The following is a 25,547-nucleotide window of genomic DNA, read 5'->3' on the forward strand; positions in this document are numbered from 1 at the left end:
GTGTTAGCGTATTTGTAACACAGTTATTCGTTATTCTAATATCCCATCTTTTTAAGTAAATATTATCTGCGATTCGTTTTTGGCAAATGTTTGTATTGGTCTTTTCTGCCCCTGTGGCCTAACCGTAAGACCAATCTGTGTTTGTACGTGCAGTGGCCTTATGTTAGTTTCATATTTGTTAGTTGCGAACTTTACTGGTGGAAATTAGAAGTATTTACATTCATGACGTCAGGCGTGCTTTTCTCTGATTGGTGCACCTAAAAACGAATTCGAGCAACCTAATCTCACACGTCGGACACATCACAGCACACGCACACTTCAGATATTTGGGTGGTTGTTTGGAAAATAAGAGAAAACATTCCACTTATTTACACACAGATTACACATTTAATGCAGTCGCACACACTTCATAAGGTTTATAGAGTTCGCTGGGCGAGAATTGTTAAACTTGTAAAACGTAATTATGTTCAAGAGAGATTTGCCTGTAATTTAAGGTGATTACAGCTTATTGCTAACATTCAGTTCTCACAAGTATTCGAATGGTACTCTTTCCACAAATTAACATTTTTTCATTTTTAAGAAAATTATACCGACACCATTGAACAGCCATGATAATTCTATGGTTAGAACATAATATATTTATAAATAAATTATACGTATTAGCAATGATTATTAAAATGAAGAAAATAAAACATGAAACATTTTCGCAACACGACTGCAGTTTGAAAAAAGTCGGGATAGAGATTAGAAAGAATGGACTGTCCCGAGTCTTGTAGACTTGCATCAATTCTTATAAGACAAAAATTACTCCATGTTACAGACTGGAGCCTGCCTCTCCCAGAACAACCCATTCATCTATGTATGGACGAATTCGAAATTCTCGCGCAATCTGAAAAATCATCAGTGTTATTTTCGTAGATTATTTTAACTTCACATTATAATATTTGATAGTTCGAGGGGGATTATGGCCTCCATGGCCCCTCCTTGTCGGGCCTGTCGTACATATTCAAATTTCAGCTCTCGGAAAAAGATAAATGCATTTTAAGTGTGAGAGAAATTATTACATATTATTTTTGTCGGTAATTTATTATTATTATTTAAATATGATAAATTGCTGACCAGTGGTAGCGATTAGGGGGGGGTGCGTTGGGGGCTTTTGCTCCCCACTTATTGCCCTCTATTATCCATTATGCTAAAATTTGTGTACTGCTAAGGGAAGTAAACTGTACTTGACCCCACCCAACCCCCTCCCCCGTTTTGGAACCCAATCGTCGCCACTGTTGCTGACGTATCACTGAAAAATTTCTATCGATTCACATTGAGATTTCAAATGTAAAGAACGGATGGTGCCTCGCATTCTAAGCTCGCCCAGGGTCTCGCGATATGTTGCTACGCCACTGAAGATAATATACTAATACAGGTTAAGTAATATAAAAATACCCATGTGTGGTCACAGTAATAATTATGACATATACACATAAATACACATGTTAATTTTATTATATATGTGTGTGCTTAAATTTAAAAATATAAATTAGAGCAATACAAATAAATGCAAAATTCACAGTTCTTGGCACTCTTACACTAACACAGGAAATTTGAAGCTAATGCAATAATAAAACAGAAATAAATTAATAAAACAATTACAGAGTTTCAATTAGGACAGTTCTGCCCTAATTAATTTTCACAGAAAAATTAATTATAGGCAAAACATGATGTGATTTATGGATTGTGATTCTCATGAAGGTAGAAAACTTACTTTTACAAAGTGTGCATATAAATTGATAATGGTCTTCCTATAGTTACAGTGCATCGGAGAGTCATCTACTGGCATTTATTAATACCATACTTTTATATCATTGATGTAAGTGTAATTCTTGTTGCACAACACTAATTAACTTAATTAATTAATTAACAAATTTTAGAACCGATCCTTTCTTGCAATAATCAATGGATGTAATTTCACAAGGAAAGGCTAGATTCTAAACTTATTAGGTAAGTGAGCGAAAGGTGGCCATAGTTTCCAAGGTGGCCCACTTCACGAAAATCGTATTAGTATATAACAAAGTTAACAAATGGCACTATATCAATGTACCATGTCCCCCTCTGGTGCACTATGCAGAAAACGAACTGTCTCGGGCTGCCAGCAGCCATTTTATGTAAGTTATTGTATCAGGGATCGAGCAGAATAGTTCCCGTTGTTATTTTTAGGTAAGTAAGAAATGTGTGTGTGTGTACGTCCTTGAAATTAACGAAAGTTAATACTTTATACATATTTTTAAAGCTCGTTTAGTTATCCTTTTGATCACATAGTTACATTGTAAGAATGTTTCTTGGGTCAAAGGAACGATACCTATTTTTTTTCAAAAATGTAGTCCAGGGGCGAGTTCCTAAGGTGAGCCACTTTGGGAACAGGTTACACTCGCCTCTGGAATTTACACTTTTTTCACATTAAAATACGTTTTATTATTAAAGATTACCTAAAAATGTTAGATTTGCACAGACTTTCATGAATCACTAAATGTTATTAGTGTGTTGGGTTTATATGTTAAATATTTCAGTGATAAAATTTTATTTTTTGTAATGTGGAATTAGCTAAAATTGTGCTCGAACCCGGAATTAAATTCTACAGAAAATATTTTTTCCAGGAATGTTCCCCATTGTCAAAAGGTGGAAGCTGGGGGAAATCATTCTACATACGAGCGTCGGTCAATACGTATCTGTACTTTTGATGTAATTTTATTTCGGTTGGCGGTCATGTCAATGAAGCGTGCATTTATCATTGATTGAGAGTATATCACTCCGAAGAGAAGTTGAAGAATTTCACTTTTGGGTACTCGCGAAGATGAAGATGAGTGATATGATGAAATTGATGAAGAGAGACTCACAAAGGACACCCATGCAGGATTCGAACCTGGGACTACTGGCATCACATAGGATGTGCTAACCACTCCGCCACGGAAGTCTGTTATGCGTCGTTACTGTACATAATGCATGTCACTAATCAAATGTTTGAGAGTAACAATTTCTCTAATACATTATATTAAAAAAATAGTCATGAAATAATATGTTTTCTTGAGCACAAGCAACATTTTCTAGGACACTATAAGAAGTGGGCCACTTTGGGAACAGATCTAACGGGTTTGTAATTCTCTTTCTTTAAAGTTACAAGCAATTTTGCAAAATATTTATATGGTACATGTTGTTAATTAGTTATAAGAGTTATTTCTTAAAATTTCATACATTTATCTCTCATTCAAGATTTGTAAATTGCTAGAAGCTTAACTAGGCCACCTTTCGCTCACCTACCTTACATGAAACATTCATTGATTAAATTAGGTTTTTTGACATCTCATTTCCGTCACTTTTGGCTCATCACGACGATGAGGATGATTTATGTAATGAAAGTGATGAATAGACATTCACAAAGGACACCCATGCCCAGGCCGGGATATGAACCCGGGATTCCTGGCGTCGTAGTGCGCTGTGCTAACCACTCTGCCACTGAGATCGGTTCATACGTGAAACATTTCACATGAAGCTACTGTCTTATAATCGACGCGCTAGCTACGTCAACGACCGGCTGGCTTTGAAATCCACGGAGAGCGCCCACCAGCTTCAACAATCACATTCAACGCAGTGTTGTCACACATCTACTCTACGCCACCCTGTCCCTCCGCGCACAAGCACCTTCCCACGGTCTCCACATTGAAGTTGCAAAGTACGGCAACAGCCTATCCGCAGTCATGTGACTGATACTCCACGTGGAGTAGACGAGCAGAATGACAGCTGCGCCAATTGGCTGAAGGTTAAGTGTGATTGGACGAAAACAACTCGCCCGCTATTTATCCCCACCCACGTTTGTGGCGGCGGCTTCCTTCAGTTCTTCGACTTTAACCAAGTAAACGCGTGGACTGTACGAAATGATTGAGAGGAAGACGTTCTGTGAAGTTTTATGGATGTCTAATGTTAATAACAACAACAACAAAAAAAAAAACAATAAATACAGCAACCAGTCACTTTGGTTTTAATCATTCTCTCTAAAAGATTACTTGTATGGTAACTTTTGACAAAGGTCACATACACTTTTTCCCTCATTTCCTTCCATTCTTCCAGATCTCACCTCCTGCGATTAACATACATTTACATTAAAATGAACGTTTTATCATCAGTACACTTTCTCATATGTTCTCATGTTTCTGGTTATGTCCATACCTCTCTAGGTTACGCGACGATGAAATAAATGAATCAGCAGACAATAATGCAACGTTTATGTCACAATCCAAACCAGGGATTTCAGGCTTCGTACGGTGAACACTTCGCCACGGAGGGTGGTTCTTCAAATCAATATCACTGTTGCTATTAACCCAGAAACCTAGAAATATAAGGTAAAAATGTATCATAGAAGCAACAAAATAGCCTGGCACTGTACTAACTTACGCCGAAGGGATTGTAGACTTTTGAAGACTTGCTATTGACGTTTGCTCAGCGCCGTAGAGTTATGCAACACACACACATAACGCCATGCAGTAAAGTGAATGTTTCAGGATATTAGGTGTCTTATTTTTGTCGTGGGTGACTGTACATAACTATTCGTATACTGTATGAATAGGAATAGAGAAAATAAAAGTGACTTCGTATTTGTAAAAACTCAGTTAAAACTAAATAAACTCCAATTGCCCTCGGAGGACAGGGCCTCTCGCGTGGTCAGTTCATCGAGTTCCATCGAGTATTATAGCTATCTTCTCTCCAATTGTCCTCTTGATTTGTGAGCTGCCACAGGGAATCGAACCCGGGTTTGTTCGCGACAAACACGAGCACGCAAATTTGGCTACGAAAGAGCTACTTGTATACATAAGAAATATATTTGAGTGATAGTAATATTATAAATTCAACATTTTTTGTCGGACGATTGAAAATATTTAGATATTATTTATCTTTATTATTTGTTTATTTAATTCTAATATAAATGTTAACGTTAACTGGAAGTTTTAGAAATGATTATTTATGTAAAATAAATTTAAAATGGAACAACGTAGCTTGTCCTTGTTACATGTCCAATATATTATATTTAGATGTTTGTGTTAATACATTTTTATGTTTATTAATATACAGGATGAGGCACAAGTCAGGTTACATGAGCGAATGACCACCGCGGTCGCCAGACCTAACATTTGTGGATTTGTTCTTGTGGGGACAGAGCTGAGGTGAAATTTGTTTACGAAAACGTAAATACCATCGTGTACGCTAAGAAAATTAAGAGCCTGGAACACCTTAAATAGAAAAAGGATCACAGGCGCCATCTCCGAAATCACTCTCACCTAACAATCAGACGAATTACACAACTGGGAGCGTCGAATTGAAGCATGCATTCACGTAGATGGTGCGCATATTGAACATGTACTGTAACTGTGGCCATGGGTGTCAGAAGGGGAGGTCGTACATGACCGTGGACCCCAATCCTCCACTGGAAATTCGCGCATCGTTCATTTCAAATTACAGAAAAGCAGAAAGATTTATATGTATGGTTAACAACAGACATTATGTTCAAATAACTAAAGTACAAATACATAAGATCGAAGAAAATTGTGTGTAAAATACAGGAACCAGGTGTCGTTCATATTCTACCATTCCATCCAAAGAATAAAAGGTTCCACCGTTTCCAAATTAGAACTGTATTAGAGAGATAAAGTCTAGGCTTTTTCTGGGAAAAAGCACTTATGTCAAAAAATGCAATTTTACAGCAGACAGTAATTTATGTTTACTCTTTGCATAGCAAACATGATAGATATTGGATCTGCACTGATAAGAATCTTTACACATGCCGCATATAAAATTATACTTATAATATTTTCTTTAATTGATTCAATGTGACTTACTACATGAAAGAAACAGATTATCGCACTTTGCGGCTTTTTATGTGCCTTTTCCCGAACACCGTATAGAAATAATAAATTTAAACTTTATAATTTAAATATTCCTCTAACTTTTACAACTTTTTCTTTAACTGGGAATGTAAAGGTTAATAACAAAATAGAAAAATTATGCATTTCAATATACAAACCATATTAATTATAAAAAGATAATGCAAAAACGGTTGTGCTTGATATTCATTCAAAAGTCTCTCCAAGAATATAGAAATGAAAATTTGCAATAGGATTGTTTCTTTATTAATTTATGATCGTTATTTTTATAAACAAATAAAATCATGGTAATAATTATTATTGTAGTTATTATTCTACCAATCTAGTTTTATAAATGGCCTGACCCCATCGTTATAAATATTTCTGGCGACGTCCATGACTTGGCCCATTACATATCAATCGTGTGTATGTTTCTATGGACGTATTTGTTTCCCTACGCAACCTGACTTGTTCCTCACCTTATACAGTCACGGACACTTCTGGGTTGTAACGATTCTGTTAACTTTCAATAGGATCGTTCTAACCCAGAAGTGTCCGTGACTACACTTACCATTGATTGAAATTTTTTGGTCTGATAAGGATTCGTGGCAGTACATATGTTGTGTGCATTGCATTAAACTTCGTGACGTATACGCTTCATTGCTCCAAATGCCACTACCCTCTACTTATCTAATTTCTTTTTCTAATGGAATCTCTTTTACCTCAGAGCATTAACTTGTAATCTCTTCTACATCCTGAAATCCTCGCTTCTCTGCAAGGCGTTGTGTGGATTGCTTAACTCTGCGGCGGTGGTGGAAGTTTCCATTGAAAATTTGCTATTAAAATCCACTTAACGCCGTAGAGGTAGGCAACACACAGAACGCCATACTGGGAAGCAAGTATTTCAGGATCTAGGTGTACGATTTCTATTGCCATTGACTGTACCTCTGCCATTCATCGTTTCCGAGATATCAAATTTTAAATGGAGCAGTAGATCATTTATAATTTCACGCTAGAAAACAGCCGTGGCTTAGGAGCCAATGTTCCATGCAAGAGTGTGGTCAGTGCATCAAGTCCAATTGTCACTGTTTTCTGGTTTTCGAAACCGGAGCCCACTACTTCTTCTTCTCAAGTAGCTCCCCAATTGTTCTCACGACGCTGGATCAATGCCGAAATTTGAAGGAATCGAACCCAAACCCCTCGCATCAAAGGCAAGAGCGTTAACCATTTGCTCACGCGGAAGCCGCCAGATTGTAGAATTCCGCAGTGACTTCTCACCTCAGGCACTTCACATGGGAGATATGACCAGGTATGTAGTCGAGTGTATACGGCGTTTACCGCCGTATAGTTTACCGCCGTATACCCCTGGTTAACCTTGCACATATACAACACGCATACCTTCTGTTAAAAGTCTTATACCTTCGTTTACATGTATTTATGTACTTTGGACATTACTCCAGTTATCACAACACGGTCAAATACCTTTGTTTTCACTTCATCGGGGAACATAGTATTGAGAAGGTGAAAGTGTGTCAATGAACGATGCACATCAGAATTTTATCCCCATCATTTGACTGCTTAATTTAAATTAAAAATAGAGGTACAATTTTATTACATAAAATGGATTATACTAAACTAAATTATAATTAGAAACAATATCACGGAAATGTTCTCCTCCCAATAATTCTATCACATTCCCCCATATAGTTTATTAATTAATCCACCTATACAATGAATCGTAACAATTCGTAGAATCTTTGGAAAGGTAACGTACAACGAACTCCAAATCCCAGACATTTAGCCATCACCTTTTCTAGACAGGAAATTGCTGGAACCATCTAAGGAATGTCTTGTCAGACATCGCCGAGCTTCCTTGATCGCCACAGGTGTAAAGCAATCGCAATCAAGGAAGAGACTACAGGTCTGACTGCATTTGTTTAGTAAAATCAATCTGAATAAATATCTGGGAAGAGAAAGGTTAAGGGGGCTATTCTAAGCGAGGAGTCAGGGCAGAAAATTAGTTCTAAGCCACCTGTCAGCTTTCCAAGTCAAGAAATCGAGTAGTGAGTTACGAGCATTACAGAGAGTACGTTTTGGGCGAGACCGTGTTGAGGAGAGTCACAAATCAGACCATAACCGTACCTCGCAGAACTTCAGCTGCTGTGCAGAGACAGGTATGCTATTTCCATTAGCCATTCTGATCCAGTCTTTGGCGGTTTTAAAACTCAGGTGTTGTGTTTAGCCATTCGTATGTGTTTAGTTACTAGATCTCGCATCTCACCATCAAGCTCACCATGAGTAGCAAGTTCCTCCAAAATAGAGGATGAATGATCCCACATACCGAAGGGTATGTTACGGAATATCTTGAACATCCCCCCACAACATGAATTACTGCCCCTGCACATAAAAATAATAAGGATTTAAATATAGCATGCGTTAATAAATAAAAATTAATAATAATAATTTTGTAAAATTACAGTTAATGTATGTCCAGTTAATTTAATCAGAAGCCTCGCTAGCTTGAACTCCACAATTGAAGTCTACTGTATTTCAGTTTTAAAAACTGAAGGAACGAAAAAAATAGAATTCTTGCATTTTCTGCTCATTTTTCACTTTAAGTTTTTTCAATTTCAGAGTTAATAGCAATATTATAAAAGTTATTAACAGTATACACATTGATAATTCACACAAGCAATATCAACAATAAAATAAAATACAATAAAATCCTGTAGTGGAATCCATGAGTATTACCGTGCAAATCGTCCATGACTATTTTCATTAATTCTTCTCTTATATCCTATGTGTTTTTAAGCAATGGGGTTTTATGTAAGTTGTCAACAGCTTGTTTTGAGTTATCTTTTAATTCTTGAAGCTCTTATTTTGTCAAATAAAGTGCACGAACATGGTGATGGACAATTTGCACGGTAATACTCATGGATCCCACGAGTCTAGCTTGTGTCATTCTTTACAAAATTCACAATTTTGTTGTCACGATAAAAATCTTTGATAAGAATAAGGAGATTTCATTATCACTTTTACTGTTTTTAAAATGTTGTATTATTATGGGATATAGTGTAATACACGAAACTCGTAAGTTAATTTCTTCTGTATCTTATTTTTACAAGATTTTATAGATTTTGTGCTAGTTTCTAATTTAAGAAACGAACAGCAACAAGTCTATATGTTTAAATGCAATCATTAAAATAGCTACACGTTTCATTTTTAAAAAAAGTCTTCTCTATTGTAATATTATGACTCTATTATGTCAACCATGGGGTAGATCGGGTATATAATCAGCACCAGTGATCTAGCATGAATGACAACTTTTTGTAAAGTTAATTTATTTCATCTATTTTAATGAAAACATGGTCTGCACGTATCGTTTCACGAAACGTAGTTTATACCCTGTGAAAGTTTTGGGACTACAGAACGACATGTTTTGTTGTTGCAATTATTTGCTATAAGGAAACAAAATGTGCAGGTACAAGTGTTGAACAAGGCCCAAGACGTTAAGACCCAATTACCATACACGCAACGCAAACTACAAACAAGACACGGAATGAATGAATTACCAAGCAGTTAAGTCTTTGTACTTGTTATTCCTTACCTCAATTACATTGCCCAACGTCTAAATTTCAAATTACGTGCATTCTTGTCTCGTGTGTACAATTTCCGCCTTCGCTGTTATGGAAGATAATGAAGTTGAACGGCTCTCGCCGGTTAGGTTATGAGAATTAGTAACAAAATGGACTAGCTAGTAGGATGTATGCAAAGTTGCTTCTTCAGCTTTAGCGTATGGCAGCCAAGTTCCAATTTAGATAATTTTCAGCGCTCGTTAGGGGATTGTTGTTTGCCAGGAACGAAGCTAAGCACGTAATAGCTCAGTTACAAGTTTTACCCAGACGCCAACAATAATTTCATGATCCTACACCATTACTCAAATAGAACTTTATGTGGCCCCTGAACCTGAGGGGAGTACATTATGTCGGACTAGCTGTTTCATTAAAACATAAGATGAAGTTGGACAATAGAGGAAGACCAAGTGGGTTTCTGCAAAATCGCCAAAAAAAATAATACCAGCATTGTCGATCGACCAAAAAGTTTAATCGGTTAACCGGATGCATTTAATCGAATAACCAAATTTATTAGATTTTAATACGTAGATATCATGGAGAAAAACCAACTAAACGAACTGCCATGACATTAGGCGGGAGGCAGAAGTTCACTCTGTTTCCACGTTGGAGCACAAGCCAGTATGTTCTATCTTAGCAATCTGTGGAGCAAGGTCGCACATAAGGGCAGAGAAGGGGAGAAAGCGAATGTGAGGAGCTGAAGCAGCACAAGCTGATGCAAAGGCTGGTAACTGCAGTGGCTTTCTCCGTTCCCCCGCAATCCCTCGCACGTGTTTACTGGTCGAGCCACCTCGCGTCACTACTTGCGCAGAGACTTGCTTTCGTTCGTTCGCTCCAGAGATTCCCGGGAAAGAGAATGAAAGACTTCGTTGTAGAGTTGGTGTTTGTAATCCATGTTATACAAATTGACCGTATTTGCTCGAAAGGTGATGGATGACAACTGTGTATTTTTATCTATTTATTTATTTATTTATTTGTTAGCGTCTTATTTTAAATGGTGGAGTTAAGGCCGTACAAAGCCTTTTCTTCCACTCAACGCTAGAAAAATGTCACATGTATATTAAAAGTTGTTTGATACTAGATACTTTCCTTCCCTTACGCATCATTGTACTGAACGAACGCTAACACCACGCATTCTTGACGTTAATTCTTGTCGGTTATTAAGATTAGAAGTTTCCTAAAACACAGGGTCAGCCAATTTTTCTACCTATTTTAAGACATTCACAATTACAGCTTTTGTTTGGCCTCTGAAGCTTTTCTTTTCCTGCTCTTGCAGTTGAACTTTTGAAGACTATTCTGGTTCCGTGTCTTGAGTTTCCTTGACTCTGTAAAGCAGTCCGACGTGTAGATATGGGACTCCATTTCTGGGGCCTGTAACGAACTTTCAATTCACACGGTATCGAATGGGACTCGAAAGTTCCCCGGAGAGAGGTCTGTCTGACGTCGAACTAGGCAACGCAGCCCGGTTGACGTTGCCACACATTGTCCCGCTCTCGCTTTGCTTTTCCCATATGTGGCACCAGCGCAATTCTGCCCAGCCGCCTATTTTCATGGCCGTGCGTTTAATATAATTTTAGTTTTCTAACCATTCCATATGAAAAGCAACACATACATTTTTTTATTTGTGCGTATCATGCTCTCCGGGAGTGTAGAGTTATGTAAGAAGGCAAGAAGTACGTACTAGGTTATTCCAATGGTCTTTCAATGTAGGTGAAGAGTCTACCTCACCAAATGATTTATAGATTTTCACCTACAGAGGATTCACAGAGCACTTATGTTACTTTATCAATTCGATTAGTCATGTTTGATCGGTTAATCAAATTTTAAAATTGATCGGTTATGGTTCGATTAACCAATTAAACCTCTAGTAAATTATTTTTATAATATTTTTTTTGTTATCATGTGCTGTATTTCAAATGTTATTTTTTCAAGACAGTTTTCTCCAAGGGAAAAAACTGAATAAGAAGTGTTTTTTTTGTCCAGCCGATATGATAAAACTATTATACCAAAACATAAGCAACAAACCCCTAGAAGTAAACGTCAATTGTGCTACGATGCCAGGGCAAGCGGCATGGGCGGAGTTTTAGCTTTTGCTTTGGGAGGGGCGAGACTCTGGGAGAAGCATAGTCTATGATATTATAAACTAGGGGATATTCAATAACCCTCAGGTATTGAATATTTCCTAGTTCATAACGAGTCAGGAGGCCTTCCGCCGGAAATTAAAAAAGAAACAAACTTAAAAGCACTGAGTTTTATGCCTGTTAGATTTGAAAATGTTAAATTTCCTCGCGTAAGTAAACAAATATTAATTAGTATATTGGTTGTCAGTTTTAAAAGAAGCAAAACATTACGATTATTGCATTTCATTATTTTCTTATTGATACAATACTCGTATTACTTTTAAAAAGTTACGGTACAATAGTAAGCTTCAGAAATTTTAGAAAAATTAAATTGAAAAGTTTTTTTCATGCCTCAGCAGTAACTGTTGACTCAACACAAAGTCATTTTACGTTTTTCTTTCATCAAACTGTACACATCAATCAAATCGTCTAAGACCCGCTATTGCGGCGCAATTACCGCACGTGCCATCATGACATACGTCAAGGTTTGCGGTATGGCTTCATAACAAAAATGTAGTGACTGAACTTAATCATGTGTTATTTTTTAGTCTTTTTTAAGTTGGGAGGCAGGCTCCCCCTGGCCCCTCCAGAACTCCGCCTATTAGCGGGTTCGAATCCCGGTCTGGACACGGATATTCTTTGTGAATGTAATTTCATCATATCATCGTTCATTCTCATGTTCGCGATTAGCCACAAGTTGCAGAAAAGCAACGTAAAACAACCTAATTTAATCGATCAGCCATAACAAAAAATTTAGCACCTAAATAGCTTCCAATTATAGACCTGCAAGAGATCCACTAAACGTTAAAAACTATTTAACGATTAATGTTTGAATAGCTGTTGGAAAAGATGTAAAAAGGTGAACTAGATGGAGTAATGGGGAAAGTTTTTTGACGTGTTCTATATCTTCCGGTACACCAAATTACATGGACGTAGCTTCGTGTACTTCTCAGATATCGAATACACTATATGCACTGTGCGAATGAAGCTTTTTGCTTTGGGGTGATGCCCAGTCAGTGACGTATTTCTGATTTCATTTCGGGATTCTTTTTGTTGTTGTTTTTTTCTGCTCATGAAAATTTGTATATGTTAACTAAACTATTGCTTTGCGATTCTAAGTACCTTCGAAACTTGGTTCTAATCTAGGTTATTAAAATCGAATGATAACATTTGCACGTAATTTAGATACACTTAATTACATTTGCATTCTAATATAACCGAAACTCATGCACAAAAAGAGCTTTCGAACTACTAACTCCGGAAACTTGAGCAAATTTCTATTATTAAGTTCCCTGGCCCTCACGGGTTCTTTTTCTATTTATTAAGTTTAAATTTAATGTCCATCTAATATATCCACAAGTTTCACGTGAGAGCTTTAATACTTGTAAAATATCAACACTATTCCATGAAAACTTAAGTGGAAAACAGCCTGCTGTTGTCTCAGCTCGGTAAGGTTGGCCAGTTTCAGAATGGTGTCCTGCATATTTTTTATTAGAGAAATTTTTGATGAATGGACCATTAATGGACAGAATGGTTTTGTTTATTTGTTTGTTATATAGTTAAGAAATAGTATACTCTATGCTTTCATTCCCATTTTTATTTGATGGGGACAAAACATCCCTGGCAGGAATGAAGAAAAATTCTCCTTTGCTGGGGATAAAATTTTGTGTGTGTGGCATCCCCCCCCCCCCCAGTTAATTCGCATATATACGAGCATATCTATTGTTAAGTTTCAATTGTTTGCCAGCCGTGGAAAGAGCATGTCCAAACTCTAGTATACAGCCACCCGGCCCCGTGGCGGAGTGGTTAGCACATCGCGCTATGGCACCAGGGGTCCTGGGTTCGAGTCCTGGGCATGGATGTTTGTGAGTGTCCTTTCATCAATTTCATCATATCATCACTCATTCCCGTCTTCGCAAATTAGCCAAAAGTGGCACAAAAAGGGAAGTAAAATAAAGCAAGTCAAGTGTAGTATACAGCCAGTTGAGATTAAGTCCTTGTAATGCAACTATACTGTTCAACTACAATTCAAAAACAATTTATTTAAATCAAACACGAGATCTATCCTACATAAAGGTACTTACTAAATTACTACTATGTACCTTTTTGGTAATATAACCTATTATTGTATTGTTTCGCACTATATATTTGGATAATTTTCTATATTGATTATGTTAAATTGTTTCATACTTATTTTTGTATGTAGGCCAACTCTATTACTGACTATAAATAATACTTCTTAATGATTTTACGGTATTGAAACAGCTATATACTATCTAGTAATAATAATAATAATAATAATAATAATAATAATAATAATAATAATAAGTTGGATTCTAATCAGCATGTGTACATGCTTATCAATGACTGTGTTTCTTGCGATGAAATATACACCCATCGAAATTCTCATGATAAAATTTGCACCCTTAAATTACAAATACTGACGTCACCTAATTTTGAATGAAAGAATCACAGTGCATTCACAACAAGGCAAAATTTAATAACTATTTAAATTCACCCTACTAAGAACCGTTGTGCACCGTAAAAGAAAGAGGAACAACATTTAAATATATGTCTTCTCTTCTTCTATTACATAGTAAATAAAGTTACCGGTTTCGTTTTAATTTTATATATATATATATATATTACATAAATCTGCAGCATCTATATTACTTCGTCAAAGCCAAACAGCAACACCACCAAAAGTCACCATGAAAATGACCGGCTACTGCTATGCAGGCGGGAGCAGAATATGACGTAATTCGCTCACTCAGCGCTTCACCGCTGTCAATCGCAGGCTGGCGACAGATGCTGCTGGTATTGAAAGCTATTGTTGTGTTCTGCTCGCCTTTATGGCACCCATATGAAAATGCTAAAGAGGGCGCTGTCTGTGTATTGATTTCCACCCATTTAGTAGAGGTAAGCGTATTCTTCTCCCAGCCCCGTCTCCCTTTTTTGGCTTCTCTGCTGTCACTGTTTGTACCGAGCATGTCCAGGATATCAGTTTCCTATGTGAAAACATGTGTCAAAATTGAAAAGCATTTTTGAAGCAAATAGGGTCAGATTTCAAAAAATTTGTGAAACACAATACTTTTCACCTAAAATGTGCATTCCTCTACAAATACTGCTGGTATAATCACTGTCGTACACAAAGGGACTACAGCCCACACCGAAATTGTAAGAAAATCAACATTTTCAAATAAAATCTGTGAAGAACGCTGGAGAAACCAGAGTGGTATGTGCAACCCCGTCTTAAAATGACCCGGAATTGCCATTTTTGATAGTAGAAAGTTCTAAATATGCGAAATATCTTATTGCGTATACCGACCCCCTAGAGCGCACCTTGTGCACCTTTACAATTCCAGCCCCTCCAGAAAAACCAACCTGAGTAGGGCATTGGTTATGTAACAGTAATAGGGTGACCAGACATACTCTTTCTAAGATCATTATACTCTTTTAGATGTTCATATACTCTATACTCTTTTCAATTTGCAAAAGTCCCCAAATATTCTCTTTTCCTTGCTATTTACTTGTAATTTCATTCATTATTTTACGCGTAAAAATGCCTTAAAATTCACAGAACGGAAAACGTCAAGATGTCCACAAACTGAAGTATTTACTCCTTGACTCAAGAATTTCCTATGTACAATTTCAAGAGTCATTTTCATATTCCATCAACAAGCAAAATATATTTCAAATTTATTGGAATTTAATGATAATGATTAGGGCTGAGCCGATATCACTTTGAACCGATACTCTTACCGATTCCCACCGATACCGATACCGATACTTGAAAATTGCAATAATTAAAATTTGTTCAAAATATTGATCAATATTCTTATGTAAATCTTCTCCTCCAATTATATGCATCAACATACCAAGTAATTTGATTTAGAATATTCAAGAATTGCATCAGAATATCAAAATAGATATTATGTAGTCACAAAATATAGTTTTTCGAGCAAAATTAGTGTAAACTAAAAAGGAAGTTTTAATTTTGCATAATTTCCAGGATAATTAGATTGTCAAGAAGTCGCGCGGGAATTTTGCGGGCCCCGTGAAAGACCAAAATGACGGAAAGTATCGGCTGGTATCGGTAGCTGAATTCCAACCGATACTTTCCGATATCGGGTATCGGCCGATACCGATACATCGGCATCGGTATCGGCTCAGTCCTAATAATGATATTTTTAAAACTTACTGTGCAATTTCAAAAGCCGTTGAAAAACATCTTGAAGATTGGGGGGAAAGAAAAGAATCAATGATGGGTAAGTGGAGGTCAGTGTGCAAAGATTTAGTACAGGCTGGGTCAAATTTAAAAGTGATTGTTCCTCTTATAAAATTCTTATTTACTCTGCCTGGTACAAATTTTCGTTGTGAAAGACTTTTATTAAAATTTATTAGCGAGAGGAAAAAAGTTCACACCTGGTGTCAACACTCGAACAATTAATGAAAATGAAATTCAATGTGGACATGACATGTGAAAAGTTTAGACTGGCAATAAAGTACGATTTAAATATACTCAAGAAAGAAAAATCATCCCAGAAGTATGAACGATGGTACCATTGCTGATACATTACATTAGACCCATAAGTAATTTGAATCTGTAGAGTGTAGGTCTATTTTATAGGAGCTATAATTGAAGCAATAACAAATAGCCACCCTTATTTTCGTTTTCTTTATATGTTTTGTGCATGCACACCTTCAAACATATAGACTATACTCTTTTTGGTCAACAAATACCTGGTCACCCTAGTTTATACTATATTTATATACGTAATTTGGCCACTACTCCAGTGAATTTATGACGATCAAATACCTCTGGTTTAACGTCATCGGGAACATAATGTTGAGAAGAGTATAAATAAATGATACGCGTCAGCATTTCATCGGTATTATTTAACTATAATTATTTTATTTAGACTAACGTAAATGTTTGACTTGATATGATTTCATATTTTGAAGGATCCAGTAAATACTATGCGAAAGTTTTCAAGAATGTTCTTGTTTCTCTTTCCTGCAACAATTGGTGGCGGACTTTAACGAACGAAAAAAGAGAGAGAGAATTGTTGCTTCAATGTAAGTAGTGCGGTCTTCAAAGTATTTTCTTCCCAGTTATTAGTAGTGTTATTGAAGTTGTTAACAGTACACAAACTGATAATTCACAAATGATGTATCAATAACAAAAGAAAATACAATAACATGCTGTACTATATATAACCTTTATGTTTGAATGCTATCACTTAATACGCATACCATATATTTTTTTTATTTTAAAAATAAAATATATTTTAATATGCATCTTTTGTCCCAATTGTGAGCATACCATCGAGTCCGCCTGAGTTCAGTCTCTGGGTGATTTCGGATATCTCCTATAACGACTGAGGGTCCATTACCGGTTGAAGATCTCCACAACTCTATACCGCGTTTGTTAGAACCTGTCCCGTTTCCCGCGCTAGCGATCGCTCGACAGTTTCGGTGACAATGAGGAACGAGGAAAAAATCGTCTGCTGGGCAGCGAGGAGCGAATGGAAGCCAGAAGAGAGGCACTTACGTAGACGCTGTTGCCACGTGGCGTATTTTAATTGGCTGCCTGGCTTTGACTTTCCCCAGCACGGAGAAAAGCCAGCGACCAGCTAGCGCGGGAACCGGAACAGGTTGTAACAAACGCGGTATAGGTAGGATTGTAGGAGGGAGACTGGCAGTCGGGATATAGGCCAAGGCCTTTCCAGGGTTGTAGAGCCACTGGTTATGTTTATGTTGTTATGGACATACCATCAATGACATTTCTTGTACAAGTTAATGCAATCATGGTCTCCAGTTAACGTTTCACGATATTTAGTGTATGCCCTGTGAATTTTTTGTGGCTGATTTCTTAGGAGTTGGTAAATGTATTTCTATTCATAGCCTAGGACCACGTGACATAGTGAGATAGCTCAGATCTTGGTCTCAGTATATGCCACTGTCTTTGTTATAAGGTTCACAAAAAGCAATGCAGTTTCCAGTTGCGATTTTTACGTGTGGCTCGAGCACGCTTGAAACTGAAAGGGTAAAGTTGGGAACGTGCAATAACTGTGCGTTAGTTTGCCAATTAATTAGTCTGACAGATGTTTATAAACTGTGTTTCGAACATTACTCACTTTTAGAGATAATTGAACACCAACTTCTCGTCGATTTATCCACGCAATAGTGCATTTGAAAACGCGGTGAAGCTAACAAGTGCATTTTTTCCTCTAAGTATATTGTTACGTTTGCTTTTCTGACAATCAAGTTATACCTGAAAGTAAATGCATGGTTCGAGTGTAGTATTTGTATTATACCAAGTCAGTTTACCCATACACAAATTCAAGTTTATACACAAAATTCAAGTATACATACAAAATACAAGTGGATACAAAACATTCAAGTTTCAGTGGTTTTGTTCAAAGTGTCCTCAATGTTTTGCAATGCATTGTGTGCAACGATCAACAACAGAATTGCAAAAACGATGCAGTAAACTTGTATCATTGTTGATGACATGACACGCATTGAGAATTGAGTCTTTCAGTGCATTCAAATCTGCCGGTGATGATGAGTATACCTAACAATTCCTCACAAAGCAAAATAGCATGGCGTCTAATCACAAGAACGCGCAGGCCCATCAGTGGAATGTACCACAGCGTCCTATCCACTCTTCAAATGTGCCATCTAACAACAAACAACAACACTACAACAATCCAGAGACTCAACTGTCGACAAAAGAATAACGAGGGCACTGTTGCCCGTGTCACACGACAATGTTACCAACCGTATACCTAAAATATATTACTTAGCACAAGAAGTACACACACTATCGTAATACAATTATCAATGTGCTTTTTGGGTAAACTGACTTTAGCGCCACCCTGTGCATTGCTATTTTAAAAAAGTATCATTCAATATATTGTAGAATTGTGTTTGTGCTTAAATGCCAACATAACTGTATCTAAAAAGTTCTAATTTCTAATTTAACTGTTTGGCCCATTGACTTAAGCTGAATGAGAAGTAACATTAAGAAGGCATATTCTGTGGAGAAAATGAGTGTAATTATATATGAAATAGTGCACAAGAGTCAACATCACTTCCGCGTAGTACACTCAAGGCAACACATCTGATGAAGGAGAATGAATATTTCGGGATATGTGTGTCGTATGTGTATACAATGGTGGCTGTAGTTCGATTTGAGACGAGACCTTCAACAAGGACGATTTCCTCATTCACAAAAAGAGAGAGGATGGTTACATATGTCCCTGTTCAGTTCAAATCGTGCCTAAGGCTCGCTTTAGACGGAAGCGCATCCTTAGCATTTTTTCCTAACATTTATGCCATGACCAAAATGCTACAGTGTAAAGTGAAGAATCTTATGGCATTTCTGAATCGGACCTATTTCCGTAGCATGTTTCGTAGCGTAACCAACCAGAAGCGAGCTCTATGTCACGAGCGCAGATGTAATAGCGGCCGAGTGAGATGTAAACAACGTATCACTTCACTTTTTTTTTAAAACCGATAAATATTCAACCGAGAGGAATAACGTTTCCTATATAAAAAGGTGTTAGTTAAACACCTGTATAATACTTTATACAGAGTGTTTCAAAAGTCGCGTAACCCAAATTTGAAAATGAATATCATGAAAACCGTAAGAGATATTTACATCGGGTTTGCTGCATTATAAAGCCTCATCGTTTGAGATATTTTTCAATGCTTAACATTATCAATTTATTCGATACAGAAAATTAAATAAATTAATAACTGGCGGAAGGCAGCGTTATTTTTTTTTTCAGAAATGCACTTTTGAGTGAGAAAACTACTATATAAGAAATAATCGGAGAGCCACAATTAGACGTCTGATGACTGATCCCATGTCAATCTGTCATTTGCGACTAATAATGATCATGTGCAGCATTTGATTGATTTATGACTGGCGATTTTATGGGTTGAGTGAAAAAGTGCCATTTTTCGAACATATCTCCGGCAGGTAGAAATTTTGTCACCAGACGTACGCAATAAGTGCCATACATTTACAAGACAAATCATAAATCATGATTTTGTAGCGAAATTGGACCCTTGAGAGAATCCTAGGCTGCCCCTGGCTACCCTGAATTTTCTTCCCTCACGCTTCGCCACTACAGTGCCTGGTTGATTCAACATGGCGTATTCATTGGAGAAGCGCGTGTGCATTGTTGAAGAGTATTTTACTACTCATTCTTACACTCATGTGCAAGAAGTTTTTCAAGATAAATACCCTGCTTCTGCTGTACCTCACAAAACAACTGTTTTACGACCAGTGTGTCGATTTCGAGAAACCGGAAGTGTATGAGAGAAAACACGAAGTGGTCGCCATCGTTTTTAACCGATGTGCGTACATGGCTGAAACAATCTCCAACCAAAAGCCTGAGAAAACTTGCGTCTTAAGCTGATTTGTCACTTTCCAGTGCTCATAGGGCTGTGATGTGAAGAAAGCTACCCTAAAACCATATCGCGTTCGCGCTGTTTAAGAACTGCGACACCTTGATAAGGATATACACTTGAACTACTGCAGGTTGTTTCGATATCTCATCGAAGAAAATGGCATCATTAATTAATTCCTTGTTTTTCACTGTTGAAGCTTGGTTCCATTTGAATGGTTATGTCAACAGCCAAAACAGCAGAAAATGGTCTTCTGAAAATCCTCATGCATTCCACGAGGTACCGCTCCATCCACAAAAGCTTGGAGAATGGTGTGCTGTATCCCGACGACGTATTGTGAATTCCATTTTATTTCAGTGAACAGTGGATGGTATTGTGTACAGAAAAATATCTCAAAGGGTGAGGCTTTATAATGCAGCAAACCCGATGTAAATATCTCTTATGGTTTTTGTGATATAAATTTTCAAAGTTTGGGTTGGGCAACTTTTGAAACACTCTGTAGCTTATACAGTACACATATGGAAGAATATATTAGTTTTTGCAATTGTAGATGGTGTAATTCGGTGTGCCTTTCGTGCTGTATATATTATACATTGGAATCGCAAATTGCTAACCGGAATGCTACATGAAATGCTTCCGTGTAAAGCAGGGGTGTCCATCCCCCCCAAGGCCTATGACGCACCCCCCCAAAAGGTAGAACATTCGCCTCGCCAACCCCCCCTTTATGCCGAATTATTTACTCAAATCATTTTGGTCAGACATAAATTGCGGAACAATATAATACAGACATATTTAACCAATATATGTTTACTTTAGGTACTTTAGGCTCTTTCACATTTGCTAACATAAAACGTACAAAACTGCTCAGGCCACTGCCATTGTTAGTGAACTGAACCTTCACAGTTTGTCTGCTCGACTAACCTTATATTAATGCGAACAGCACCCCACCGCCCCCCCATCCCCCCATCCCCCCATCCAAACCGATTCTAAAGGCATAAGAGGTGGTGTTTCATTTCAACCCCATCACCGCGATCACCCACAGGTAGGTAGAGAAACTGTACATAATAACCAAAACTAAAAATCAATAACAATTCAATCGAACGAAACGACCCCCTCCCCCCATTTTTGTGTGAAGATATATAGAATTGGTATAAAACTTTGTCCCCCAAAAAAATTCCCATGACGCACGCGCGTCATGAAAACCCCCTGTGAGCACCCCTGGTGTAAAGTACTGTTTGCTGTAAGTTTTTTAGAAGCATATAAAGCATTAACAGCATTTTTGCCAGCAATAATGTCAAAATAAATGCTTCTCTAGAAAGTGCTGTCTGCTGTAACATTTTTTGGAAACATTTATCCAGCATTTCTTTTCTCTTTCAAAAATGTTAAAGGAAATGCTTCGGTCTAAAGTACATTCACCAATCTATTCACCTCGTCAGGAATAATCCAATAGGTAACAACAGATATCGATTCTAATTTATCTCTATAAATAAATATATTTTTGTATTTTTTTGTTATTTAGCGTCTTGTCTATCATTAAAATACAAAATGTATGTACAATTCAGTCTGGTTCTTTGTAACGCCACTTATAATGAACATTGTTCAGTTTCCTGACATGATTTCTCTTTCTCTTCTTTTCTAGGGACGAATCTAGTAGGAAAGTTCACTCAGAGTGTCCGTAGAATAGTCCAAGATGTGAAGGACGAAGGCACAGCAAGTAAGTTACTACACTTAATATTTTAGGCTGTCCAATCAAAAGAAGGCAAAAGTCATCTTTTTAATACTACTCAACTACTATACGATTGTAATTCCAAGCTATATTTGAAACTAATTTCAATAGTGCCAACATTTTCTCCTCATATAAAGCATAATTATGTCAAAAAATTTAGATTAGATTCATTTCTGGCTGGGGATAGCTTCATGGATCTGCTGTCACAATAAAACAATAACTCACGATGAAACAGATTTTCCTGTTTCTACGAAACTACTATAAATAAAATAATAACCCGTCGTGCAAGAGCCCGTGAGGGCCAGGGCCTACGTACCGACTGCCGGCCTCACTCCTAACCTGTTACGGGGTGACGTGTGGTCAGCAGAACGAACCCCCAGTCTTTGAAATAGGTTTTCATGGCCGGGCTACGCTACTCATTCGTAGCTCCCCAATTTGCTCACGATTTATGGGTCACTGGTCCCATAACACAGGCCGAAATCTCAGGAGAAAAGAAGTTACGCATTTCCACAGGAGGCTCAAACCTGCGTGCGTCCCGTAGCCGGAGTCGAAAGCATGACGCCTTTGACCACACGACCACGGTGCAGGACCTGTGAAACTACTACTTTATGGTAAATTGAAAACTAAATAATGTAAACACGAACAAAACCAATATAAAAATCATGGAGTAAGCAATCCAACAAGTCTGCCATGACCATCAGTGTTCATAGAAATAACCTAGTCATCTGTCGTTAAATAAATAAACCCACGACAAAATTAAATGATATAAACTCTCTTGAATGTGTGGCAAATGCCATACTCTTAAATCCAATAATATAAACCGTGCTGATGACTATCGTCTTAGTTCAAAAAATTGAGTAGTTTCTTGAGTCTTTCCGAAGAAAATTAATTTTTATGTCGTGCCATCTATTGGACAATTTACAAGTTGTTGCTTTTGTACTTTTTGTACTTCACGTCGTTTTTCTTATTGCTAATTGTTGCTTTTGTATTTTTTTCTTTCGCGTCATTTTTCTGCATTTTTTGCAAATCTCGACGCTGAGGACGAATAAGGATTATAGAAAATTGATGAGAGCGCAGTTGGCAACCTTCGATGAAGAGATCATAAGTTCAACATCCAATACTTGCAAATTTTTGACTGGTACACATGAGAAAACAGTGTTTACATCTATTCAATTACTTTTTATGATGCACAATATAACTTTGATATACAAAAAAATTAAAAAGAAGAGAGTTTCATCAAATACCCAGGCCTTTAACGTTTGTATTGGGCAGCCTATGACACTGCATACAAGAAGAAGTAGACTCAGAAATCTTTCTACACACAGCTCATGGTATTGCACAAGGTCAAAAAAATCTTCATAAAAAATTTAGGTAAAGACCCATCTTTGACATTTACTTATTCAAATCTAAACTACTTGGAGGGCTGTTTTTATCACAGGAAAAGCTAGGGATGGTATCGATACTAGACAAAGACTACCCTTTGAGATCATGACGACTGCTTATAAAATGAGACAAAACCGAGAACAAGACTTGTATTTAAAACTTGAGACGAGAACGAGACTGGCGTCTTCAGGCAGGATACGAGTAGAGATTGCTAAGACTTGTCTCGTTTCCATACCATTACTATAGGTCTTTTCCACTCTTACGGCGGCCGGTCCTAGTTCTGGCAAGGGAAGTGGGGAGCGGGGATTACGTCGCAGTCCAACCAGACAACAGCAGTGGCGCCGAGAGACACGACGCGGCGGGAAAAAGTACTACGTGAACCTTGTTCTACTGGCTGCTGCGTTTCTTATCGCGCTGGATTGGTCGCTTGCCCGCTCCCCACTTCCCTTGCCAGAACTAGGACCGGCCGCCGTAAGAGTGGAAAAGACCTTTAGGTAAAAACGTTCAGAACTTTTGACGTGAGTTAAATGGTTGAAACACTGGAAAGAGAAAAATGCAAAGTTCTGCCAGCTTTACATGCCCTTACAAGCTGTGATCACACCTCAAATGTCTTCAGTAAAGAGCTACAGAGAAGTGCCACATAAACAGTGTTCTCTTTCTATTTGATATTTCCGTGTTTTCTATTCATAAGTTTTATAATCGCTGCATCCTAGAAATAAATTTAAAAGAAGGCAGAGTTGTGCTGTTTGCACAGAGAAACAGGGGCTTTGGCAATGCCACCTACGGTAGATATCCTCGAAAACCATGTCCTAAGTATAGATTATCAGGCAGACCATTATGGGGTCAGTCAGGCCTTCAGAAGAGTACCAGAAGAATCCGATTCGCATATGTTTGACTGGACTCGTGAGTTTGAATCTTAGGAAACAAAATGAACCGTGCAAATTGCTGTTGATGAAGAAATACGACATCGTAAAGACTCACCTTCAATCTTATGAAAACGCGAGAAATCTGATTCACCTTTTAGTAGAGGCGGCAACTTAAAATAAATTTTGGGAGGCAAGGTTGATATAAACAATATTTTATACGTATATGTAAAATATACACTATCCGTCCTTCGAAGTGAATTTGGGGGGGGGGGCATAAAGTGCCTAACCCCCCAAATCGGCGCCTATGCTTGTAGTTCTCCTTGTTGATGTGTTGGTCTTGACCAACTCTAGCTGATTAACTTGCTCATTGTGTTAAGTACATATCTGAATGTAAATTAATGGAAGGAGGAACTCTTACCTCACTCTACAAATATTAATTTGTTTTCCATGTACACTTCCGGGATGTAGCGATAACGTTGAAAGCCAATAGGATCGTTACAACCCAGAAGTGTCCGTGACTGTACGTAGATAAATGTGTTATAGAAAATCATGTATGACTATATTTTTGTTATTAAAATATAATTTATTATTACTCTTAAATAAGAGTTTATTCTCCATTTGTGCAACTAAACATGTCAATAAACATGATTCAATTTATGTTAAAAGTAGCTCATAATAAGAATCAGATAACATTCAAAAACTGGAGGCAAAAATTTAAAATTAGTTTAAATTCAATTGTAAATATATTTTACAAAATATTAACCAAAACAACACAATGTAACCCGTCTGCTCCCACAAATAAGTTACACCTTGACTTGAAATATAATATTTTAAAATAAAAAAGAGGATATCTACCTAAATACTCAAATTACGGCGGTATACAAACTGGGTCAAATGAATCTGATGTTACGCGCGACAGACATGCTGATTTCGTTCAGGCAATTCTAGGTCAAAATACTACTTAAGGGATATCAATAGAAATAAGCTGAAACTCTTTCTTTCATTTAATTTGGGTCTAAAACTTATATTATGTGCTATATAAAGTTATTGGATGGAGAAATAGATTTTAGTTCTTCAGTTTTGGCACATTCTGTTGAACCCTTATGCATTAGATAAAACTTTGAAATCACAAGAAGGCTTTATCTTAAAAGGAGCTTTAAAACAATAGAGAGAGAAACATTAAAATCGTATCATGGGTTCACAGTTAAGAGCAAAAACTTATTCTATCCGTCGTTTTCAAATATCAATATATCAATGCTTTCAAGGCTAAAAATCACCAATTATAAAAAATCAGTTCAACAAGTTTCATCCTACAAAGGATAATTTTATGGGAATACGTAATTTCAAGGACTAAAAGAAAAATCCTTGTTTATAAGCTCTACGAATGTTATGAGTACATATTATAACCCACAATAGAATACAGACACAAAGTAAATTTTGTTTGATCTTTTAGAGAATATATTGAGCATGTGAACTCGTTCTTGTTTTTCCAG

At 37.1% G+C, this 25,547-nt stretch overlaps 1 protein-coding gene across 1 annotated transcript in view; it reads left to right on the top strand.

The window, feature by feature from the left end:
- The first annotated feature begins 8,965 nt into the window (after window positions 1–8,965).
- The window catches only part of LOC145995098 (uncharacterized), a 40,481-nt gene continuing 23,899 nt past the window's right edge, over window positions 8,966–25,547 (top strand). Inside the window, exons 1-2 of the mRNA XM_083131633.1 lie at window positions 8,966–8,993; window positions 21,719–21,793. Of these exons, the coding sequence (XP_082987759.1) occupies window positions 8,966–8,993; window positions 21,719–21,793 (103 nt within the window). The remainder of the gene's footprint in view (window positions 8,994–21,718; window positions 21,794–25,547) is intronic.

This window comes from Lepisma saccharinum, chromosome 11, assembly GCF_977018435.1.
Source record: "Lepisma saccharinum chromosome 11, izLepSacc3.1, whole genome shotgun sequence".
Classification (NCBI taxonomy): Eukaryota; Metazoa; Arthropoda; class Insecta; order Zygentoma; family Lepismatidae; genus Lepisma; species Lepisma saccharinum.